Source organism: Vulpes vulpes, chromosome 15 (assembly GCF_048418805.1).
Source record: "Vulpes vulpes isolate BD-2025 chromosome 15, VulVul3, whole genome shotgun sequence".
Lineage (NCBI taxonomy): Eukaryota > Metazoa > Chordata > Mammalia > Carnivora > Canidae > Vulpes > Vulpes vulpes.
In genome coordinates, this window is record NC_132794.1 from 14,133,475 (window position 1) to 14,144,198 (window position 10,724).

General features: G+C 37.8%; 1 protein-coding gene across 1 annotated transcript; it reads left to right on the forward strand.

The window, feature by feature from the left end:
- Positions 1–6,918: 6,918 nt before the first annotated feature.
- KRTAP23-1 (keratin associated protein 23-1) lies at positions 6,919–7,103 on the forward strand. The gene is given in 2 exon segments (XM_025985451.2): positions 6,919–7,033; positions 7,036–7,103. Coding segments are annotated over 2 exon segments (183 nt in total).
- The last annotated feature ends 3,621 nt before the right edge of the window (positions 7,104–10,724 follow it).

The window sequence follows — 10,724 nt, forward strand, 5'->3', positions numbered from 1 at the left end:
TCCGGGCAATGAGATTTTATTTATTTATTTATTTATTTATTTATTTATTTATTTATTTATTTATTTTCTGGTACAATGGATCAGAGACATAGTTTCCACCTGGATGGGGCCTTCCTGGAATGATCCACCCTGTCACCATACATTCCTATGCTCCAAAATTACTTGGCGGTAATTTGTTACGCCAACAACTGAGAAAGAATGCACCAAGTAATGGTTACCCAGTGTATCTCTTGTCCAATAAAGAGACACAAAAAATGGATAAAACAAAGAGGGAGAGAGATGGCTAGACACTGACAAACACCTTGCCACACATCTAAGTATAAAGTGACAACACAAGGGCTCAGTTGAAACAATCCCAGGAAAGATCAATCTAGGCCTATCTCTAGGTGGTCAAGAAGAAAACACTAGTCTGATGAGGGCAGGAAACAGCTGGAAGAGGAACAGAGAAAGCTGAGATTTCATCCTTTTTCTCTAAAGCACTCTTAAATGATGATCTGTGCCATGCTAATGTCTTTATAATTAGAACTCTTCAAAATTAGTATATCTTATGAAGTTTGATGTATTATCCACTTTATCGTCTACATTTATAAATATCCAGGCTTCTACTGTCTTAGAATGTCTTAGCTTTTCACTGCACAGGTTTTGAATGATTTTCTGGCACTTGCATAGCCTAGTACCACCCCACATTTTCCTGCCTAAGTGTTTCTTTATCAGGTCCCTTTTCCTCGTGGGGTACGTGGAAGTCTCTCTCTCGACTTCTTTGTCTTTCTCCTCCCCAACTCTGTCTCCCTACCATTTTTAAATTTATTTTTTCTGTGTCTAAGTTTGTTTTTTTCTATTTTTTTGTCTTTTTTTTTTGCCACTGTTTAATTATAGATTCCATGTTTTTCAAAGAGTTTGATAATTTATCTTATTCTTGGAGTACAACTGGCTGTTTCTAAGTTCACCATGTTAAAGTAAAATCAGTTATAAAAATAAGTAAACTAGGGGTGCCTAGGTTGCTCAGTTGGTTAAGCATCCAACTCTTGATTTTAGCTCATATCATGATCTCAGGGTTGTGGGATTGAGTCCCATGTCAGGTTCCACCTTAGATGTGGAAGTCTCTCTTCCTTTTTCTCTGCCCCCCAACCTCTAAAAATAAATAAATGAATAAACAAATTAATTAAATAAATAAAACCAGTTGAATAATATTCTAGGGCCAGGAGAATGTACTATCATGGCTGACAGCAAAATTTTCTTATTTTACAAATAAAACTGTAGTAAAGTCACAACAATAATGTTAAAAGTATTGAATTTTCTAAACAAAATTCATAGCAGTTTTAAAAGTAACATAATGTAGACCTTCCAGAAGGAAGAGGACTGAGGAAAGATGTAAATGAACCCAAAAAGCTACTTGCTGAGTCCTTGATTTTCTGTTCTTCAACAGAACAGAAATTGCTCCTTGCTTTGTGTCTCAGCAAGTAGGTGAAGTGTCCTATTGATACAATACTGTGGACACTTACTTCCCCAGTTTTTCTCCCTTCAAACACAATTCTTTAAAATAATGTTGGTCAGACAATATAAGATTTCACTTATGTGGGATGAATGAATTCTGGGGTTCTAATGCACAACATGATGACTGTAGTTAGTAAAACTGTTAGTATAATTTTTGTATACTTAAAATTTGCTAAGAAAGGTGATCTTAAGTGTTTTAACCACATGCACAAAAATTGTAAGCATGTGAAATGGTGAATATTTTATTAGTTTGATTTTGATAATCATTTCACAATTACACTTATATCTAAACATCACACTGTATCCTTTAAATACATATAACTTATCTGTCATTTATACTTCAATAAAGCTAGAAAAAGTAAAATAATCTTGAAGGTAAAACTTATGAGTTAGAAAGGGAGCATAGATTTATTAGGTAACCACAAAATTTAGTGAATTTGTTTTCAATTATCCCAGATTCCTTGTTCAAGGATCATTCTTCTGACAAAAGTTATTCTGCTCTTCCCTTGTCTCTAAATTTCTAAACCTTCATCGACATTAAGTTAGTATAAATTTCAAAAGGATTTATCAACCCCCCAACTATGGACTAACTCCGTAACCTTAGCCCCAATGATTATATTGTTTGTTCTATATAACACAGACCTCCACCAATTGTTTATCAACAATTAAAAAAATTACATTTCACATAAAATTTATCACTCTGGGCTGTGCATCCAGTGGCTTCTGGTCTTTTGATTTCAGAGTCCCATCACTAGGCTATGAACAAAATGGCTTTGATATTTGAGGCATGTTTCCAAAAGAATATCATCCATAGCTGAAAGTTGCTTTAGGCACCCACCTGTTACTCTTTTTCAAATTAACTGTCCCTAATAGGCTGGAGATCTTTCTTTTACTACTTAAATGGGTTAGATGTTCAGTAAGCAAAAGCCAATACTTCTTTTTTTTTTTAATTTTTATTTATTTATGATAGTCACACAGAGAGAGAGAGAGAGAGAGACAGAGACATAGGCAGAGGGAGAAGCAGGCTCCATGCACCGGAGCGCGACGTGGGATTCGATTCCGGGTCTCCAGGATCGCGCCCTGGGCCAAAGGCAGGCGCCAAACCGCAGCCACCCAGGGATCCCCAATACTTCTTATTTAAATATTCTCTTGACTCACTATGTATTATTATCTATAGCCACAAAATGTTTTATTAATCCAACATAGATTAGAAGACTCTTAAATTCTGTATTCTTGAAAATATACTCATTGGACAAAGATATCATGGCTGAGTTTCTTAAATGTGCTATAAGCAATATTAAAGCACAATTCTCTCTGTAATATATTCTTGGTATTTCTCCCTAGGGATCATTTCATTTAAGTATTATAAGGTAGAGAAAAATTGATGATTTCTCAATAAACATATTAGTAAGGTATCCAAGTATGTATTTTGTCTATAAATTATACAAAAATAGTGGTCAAGAACATGGATTCAAATGCAGGTTGTTTATTTGGGAGGGGATACTGGCAATTACTTGCAGGGGAGTGGGTAATTGGCAGAAATGGAAGGAAGGCAATGCGGGGTGTGTTAGTGAGCCAGGCACATTTGCAGACATCTGAGGCTCAATCTTAGTGGAGAATTCCCCACATCAGGCTCATAAAGCCCCTGTGGAGTGGAAAAGTCCTTGGGTAGAGTTTTATAGATATCCCTGGTAATCAGTACGCTTCAGATGACTACTCAAGGCAGTCAGTACGTTTACAGATGACTACTCAAGGCAGATAGACAGGCTGTGACAGCTTCTGTTGGGAATGGGATGTCACTAGAAAAGCAGAGATACAATAAATATGGGAAGGATTAAAGATAAGATCTGGAAGGATAAAATGGGATGAGAAAAGCAGAAAGGTATAAAGGCATGTGGTGAATTTAGGCTGTTTTGTGACACAATGTAAAGCATATGTGGTATGGAAATGGAAGACAGGATTGGAAAGAAAGGCTGGATATCCACAATTATAGCATTTGAATTTCCTGAAATTTGGTAGCTGTCATCTACCAGTGAAACTACTGTAACAAGACTTTTCAATGGCCACCTTCACTGTAGGTCCTCACTTATTTGAAACATTCCTGTGTATTTTAAAAATAAGCAAATCTTTCAAAATTATGTAAAATTAGCAAACTAACATGGCTTAAAACATTGAACCGTTCTTCTCAATGAGAATAGAAAATATAGTGAAAATACATCATCATCATCATCATCACCATCATCATCATCTCTGAAAACTTCAGAGAAATACTAAGTATTCCAGAATCCCAGAGGTACTACAGGGGCCACAACTAAAGTCAAAAGAAATGAACCAACATCTGGAGTTGCTATTCCCTTAAAATTATATGTTGATTTTTAAAATAGTGACCAAGAGGCTAAGAGAGTTCCAGAAATTCACTGGGCTTAAGAATTAAAATTGGAGGGACACCTGGGTGGCTCAGCAGTTGGGCATCTGCCTTTGGCCCAGGGCATGATCCTGGAATCCCGGGATGGAGTCCCACATCAGGCTTCCTGCATGGAGTCTGCTTCTCCCTCTGCCTGTGTCTCTGCCTCTCTCTCTCTCTCTCTCTCTCTCTCTCTGTCTCTTGTGAAAAAATAAATAAAATCTTAAAAAAAAAAAGAATTAAAATTGGAACTCGACATCTATCACAGTTGAGATCATGGCAAATATCCCAGACCTTAGAGAGCCAATTCCTAGAGGTAAAACTGAAGTGCTGATAAACAGCTCTTCATAAGGACTGAAGCCCAGATTTGAATTATCTCAATCCCTGATCGGATTAAAATGATCTAGGATGCTGGTGACCTTATCCTAGCAGCCTGCCTGAAACATAAGTAAATTCCTCCTGGAGGAAGGTAAATCATTCTGGGATGTGTGTGTATGTATTTATATGAGAAGAAAAGACTGAAACAAAAGAGAACATCAAAAAATAGAATCTGAAATACATGGTCCATGTTCCAAAATCAGATATTAAAATACCTATGTGAAGAATTTAACAATAGGAAATAGAGAGATATTATCAAGGAATAATGATATTTAAAGAAGTAAAGATATGATTGGGAATTTTGTCAGAAAACCAAAAGTCATGCAACAGAAATTTTGGAAATTTACAATATAATAACTGATCTGTAAAACTTAATTGATGTGTTTTATCAGGAGATGAAACAAAGATGAACAATTAATGAATTGGGAGATGGGATAAAAAGAAATTCTCAAAGTAAAGCATAAAAAGAATGAAAACAAAGAAAAGAGGATAAGAAGCATATGTAAGAAGAGAAATCTCACAGAGGAAGACATGGACATGGCCAACATGCACATGAGAAAATGCTCTGCATCACTTGCCATCAGGGAAATACAAATCAAAACCACAATGAGATACCACCTCACACCAGTGAGAATGGGGAAAATTAACAAGGCAGGAAACAACAAATGTTGGAGAGGAAGCGGAGAAAAGGGAACCCTCCTACACTGTTGGTGGGAATGTGAACTGGTGCAGCCACTCTGGAAAACTGTGTGGAGGTTCCTCAAAGAGTTAAAAATAGACCTGCCCTACGACCCAGCAATTGCACTGTTGGGGATTTACCCCAAAGATTCAGATGCAATGAAACGTCGGGACACCTGCACCCCGATGTTTCTAGCAGCAATGTCCACAATAGCCAAACTGTGGAAGGAGCCTCGGTGTCCATCGAAAGATGAATGGATAAAGAAGATGTGGTTTATGTATACAATGGAATATTACTCAGCAATTAGAAACGACAAATACCCACCATTTGCTTCAACGTGGATGGAACTGGAGGGTATTATGCTGAGTGAAATAAGTCAATCGGAGAAGGACAAACAGTGTATGTTCTCATTCATTTGGGGAATATAAATAATAGTGAAAAAGAATATAAAGGAAGGGAAAAGTAATGTGTGGGAAATATCAGGAAGGGAGACAGAACATAAAGACTCCTAACTCTGGGAAGTGAACTAGGGGTGGTGGAAGGGGAGGAGGGCGGGGGGTGGGGGGGAATGGGTGAAGGGCACTGAGGGGGACACTTGACGGGATGAGCACTGGGTGTTTTTCTGTATGTTGGTAAATTGAACACCAATAAAAATTAATTTATTTTTAAAAAAAAGAAGCATATGTAACATAGTATAGTAGTATATTTTGCTTATAATTGGAATCTAGAAAAATTGAGATGAAAATGAGACAAATAATATTTGAAGAGACTATAGCTGAGAATTTACCAAAATTGATGGAAGACATAAGTAGAGTTGGCTTGACACCAAGATGGAATTAAAGGCATAAGAATTTCATTTGGGAAATGTCTGTGAGAGGAGTTGGAATGGGGGGTGAAGAAGGCTATGAGAGCTGTCAGATTGGGTACAAGGCTGACCACAGTGCCTAAGGCAGCCACACAAACTAGGTATAACTCCCCAAGGCCATTGGGGAATCCCCAGCCAACAGCCATCAGAGAAATCCCATGTGTTCCAGGACAGAGCCTATCTAATATCTCTGCTGCACTGTAGCACATGGGCCCCTTGGTCAACTAAGCCTTCTGCAGTTGAAAATCTGAGAAGGAAAGTCACAGGGTTGATATGCATGTGGATGGGAAGCTGTTAGGATTATACGCCTCATATCAGACACACTAAACCTAAAACCCAATTATTTTCTCCCCTCATTTCAATATTGTTTAGCTCTTTGGTTCTCCTCTGGAGGGCTCCAATTGATCTCCACTTCTGACTCTATCTTAGCTCTGTCCTTCATTGTAACCATGCATCCAAATAAATGTCCAAGCTTCTCTATGTCTTTAAAACATCAATGATATCTAATTTGTATTTTGGCTGACATTTTCCCTCCTTTCCATTGCCTCTGAGACATACTGTGTAATAGAATGTGGATATGGAGGGACAATAATTTTGGAAAATGAGAAAACATGGTGACAAGTAAGGTCAGTATTTAGTCTGTTCCTATTAAAGCCAAAATTATGCCTCTGGTCAATTGACAAAGCAGAAAAATAGCTATATCTCATTTCCTACCATTTGAGAAAAGTATGTGCCCATTACTGCCAGAAACAAAACACATGAAGGTTATGGCAAGAGGAAAGGAAGGGCTTTCCTGCCTCAATGGGATGATCATTAATGTCAAACAGTCATGGTATTTCTGACATAGGAGCAGTTCATTGGCTTTGGCTGTAACACCAAAATTATAGCACCTGTAAATACAAGATATGGGAAACTATTCACCTGCAATTACAGAGATTACGGAGTTACACATATGTAAATGAGGGTACACAACTATGAAAAAGATGACCATGTAGGTTACCACACCTCTTGCTGAGAATATATAAATGCACCAGTCCAGAGATGAAATTCAAACACAAAATCTTCTGTCAGTCAGCTGAACTCACATCTCCTGCCAACATGTCCTACAGCTGCTGCTCTGGAAACTTCTCCTCCCGCTCCTTTGGGGGATACCTGCGCTACCCCAGCTCCTCCTGTGGCTCATCCTACCCCGGCAACCTGGTCTACCGCACTGACGTCTGCTCTCCTAGCACCTGCCAGGTGGGATCCTCCCTCTACAATGGCTGTCAGGAGACGTGCTGTGAACCTGCTAGCTTCCAGACATCATGTGTGGTGTCCAGCCCCTGCCAGACATCCTGCTACCGCCCAAGGACCTCCATGCTCTGCAGTCCCTGGTGGACTACTTATCCTGGGTCTGTAGGCCTTGGGTCCAGAAGCTGCTACTCACTGGGCTATGGATCCCAGGGCTTCAGACCCCTGGGTTATAAAGTCTATGGCTTCCCTTCTCTGAGCTATGGATCCAGTGTCTATCACCCGATGTATTTTCCTTCCACGAATTTCTGCTCATCTTCTTACTGGCCACGCTGTAGATCTGGCTTCTACCAGTTAGTGTGTTGAAGAGCAAAATCCATTTGAGAAATACAGGTTCTGTCCTGAGATTCTCTATTATCTTAATTTCCTACATTAAAAAATTATCTAATAATTCCTGGTCACCAGCAACTTTACCTCATCAACCCTGAAACCTTGATTGATAGAAGAACTCTGTCAAACTAGAAGATTAATAATAATTAAACGGTATTGTTGATAGAATTTATGATTTCGCATTTTTCCCAAATATAGATGGAAAGTCAAACGATTTTATTTTAATAAAATCTTTACACTGCCATCCAAATATGCTGTTAATGTTGTTATTTATTAGTAATGCATCAACTAGGATTTGTGTTATCATTGCTTTTGTTCATGGGCTTTGGAAAGCTCAGATTTTAATGGCTGTGCACTAATTTTGGTAGAGTTTGGATATTTCCCCATTTAAGCAGTTCCTGGGATGCCTGCAGCTTCTAGGTATAGCCTTTTTCTCAATGAAATCTCAAGAGATTTGAATATCTTGTTCATACAATGAATATAGACTATGCATACAAAGATATAATAAAGACATTGAGTATCAGAGAAATTTGAGGAGTATAGGAACAAAATTTAGATTTACATGATGAGGCCTTTGCATGCAGGTTATTCAAATGGAAGACTAGTGTGTGGGTGTAAAGTTTTAGAAAAAAAGAGCACCTATGAGCTTTAGCTAATCACAGTGAAGGGATGCTACATATTTTTTTTTAATTGACTAAATCCCTGTACTCCAATTACTATCTTCAATCTGCTCAAATTATCCCCATTTGTATAAGAACAACTTAGCTGGGAACAAACTTAGCTGGGAAGGAACTAGACTCAGCAGGTGTGAAGTTGCACCTGGGTTCTTTGCCAATATATACACTGAATCTAACTAGATGAGAACATAAGCTAAATGATAAATCTTTAATATCATTGAAAATGACTGTTTCTGCTATATGTTGAAATAAAAATTGGGTATCCTTTATTTACACCATTCTTCTCTCCTACATCTGAGTGTTATAAATGGAAGGTACTAACATGTAACACAGATACTAACCACATAGTAGATGATGCAGATAGCATGACAAACTAACGTAGACAGCACGATAACAACCGGAGACATGATATTCATATAGAACAAGCAATGTTTAAATATTTTTTTCCTATTCTTTATTTTATAAGATCCTCAAACATCCCTGAAATTAGGAATGGAATGCAGAGTGCTCAAAGCTTGGAAAAAAGCCCAGTCTTCTAAGTTTATCTTGGTATATCTCACCATGCTCTCTTTATTTCCTCCTTTACCACCAATGAAATATAAGAGGAGCAGTAGGGTTCATCAAATTCAATCTACTTACTCTACAGAGGTGGAAACTGCAAGAAAAAAGAGCTAGATAGAATTTTACAAGATTACACAGCAAGTTATTATAGTTATTAGTAGAATTGTTTATTCCATGCATTCTCTCTAATCCTCTCTTCTCTCATATGCTCCCTCTCTTCCTCATCTTCCTCTCCCTTCTTCTCCTCCTCCTCCTCTTCCTCCACTATATTTAGAAAATAGTCTTGACACTGACATAGCCAGAGGAAAACATAAAGGAATCATGACAAAAAAAGAGATTTGGGGAAAAATTTCATCAGCCATTGCATTATAAAATTTAAAATAGTAAACTCCTCTGTAAACAGTCCTGCTCATGAATTTTAATGATCCAAGTTGGTCTCCTGCCCATTATCTTCAACCAAGAGAAAGAATCCAATTTTGTACCCCAAAACATAAGCAATGGCAGAGCAGTCATGAGAAGCAGCTGGAGCTTTTTGGCCAAGCTGAGGCCTCATCTGTTAATGTCTCCAGATTTTAGATGTCAGAATGGAAAGTTTTCTGGCTTTCAGAAATATATTAGCATCTTAGTTTTTCTATTATTGCTAAAATAAATTCCATCAAAATTTGTGGCTTAAACAACACAAATTTATTGTCCCACAGTTCTGTAGGTAAAAAGTCAGGTACAGTCTCAATGGGCTAAAATCAACATGCTAACAGGGCTGCATTCCTTTCTAGAGGCTCTAGGGGAAAATTTACTTTCTTGTCTTTTTTAGTTTCTGGAGGCCAGCTGCATTTCTTAGCTCATGCTCCCCTTCTTCCATTTCCAGAGCCAGCAATGGTGGGTCAAGCCAGCAATGGTGGGTCAAGTCTGATCTACTCTTTTGCTTCTCTCTTCCATTATTAAGGATGCTTAAGATTATGTTGTGCCCATTTGCTAATCTCCCTGTTTTAAGGTCAACTAATTGGCCACTTTAATTCCATCTACTTCCTTGATAAACCTTTCTACATAAAGTAACGTATTCACACATTCTGAGATTTAGGATATGGTTATGTTTGAGGGATCATTATTCTGCCTCCCAACACCAGTAAATAAGCAAGTTTACTTAAAACAACAACAACCACAAAACCTCAGAGACTGATTGTAAATAGCTGTGTTATGAAGCGCTCACAGACAAAGAGCAAAATTCAATGGTGAGGACAGCAAACTGGCAATACCACAGTTATACCTGAAATTTTAAAATCCCATTTCACATTGATAGCCAAGATAAGAAAAGTAATATTTTAGTTTAGTGACTCCTGAGCTGATGTCTTGCCATGTTCATTTAAGAAATTGCCCCTTCCTCCATTCCAGGTCTCTGGCACATTCTACATTTACGAGAGTATAGACTTTCTTCTTTCTATATTTCAGCATAGTGAATTGTGATCTTTCAGTTTTAACCAAATTAATCCCACTCCTCACAATGAGCAGGAGACCAGCTGGTACTTGTCTGGCTTCCTCTTGCCGCATTGTTTGACAAATGCTTACCATCTTAGATTTTGAACCTCAGGATTATGTCCCAAGCTTCTGATGCCTCACAACTATAATTCCAGAAGCTGCTGATCATCTGTCTGCCAACTCATTTCCAAATCTGACTTCCAAGAATAAGTGTAACCAGTTTCCCAGGAAATGCTCTCATGAATCACTCCTAGGCACTTGATCTCAACAATTTCTATTTATTAATGTTTATCTCATTAGTGATTACAGAGAGCAGCTTTATCCTCCCCAACTCCCTGCCTTCATGTTTGTTTTTTTCTAATTAGTTGCGCCTCAGAACACATTGTCAAACGTTTCCTTAGGACCATTAGTTTTCACAACGTTTTCAATGAGCCTTTACCATGAGTCAGAGTCCATGGAATGGAAATGTGTTAGTGAATGTATTTTTTTAAATGAGATTATATTTGTGTATTACTCCATAATTTAAAATATATTAAGGAAATGTGTGGAATCTCTGTTCTATCCAGACTGAAA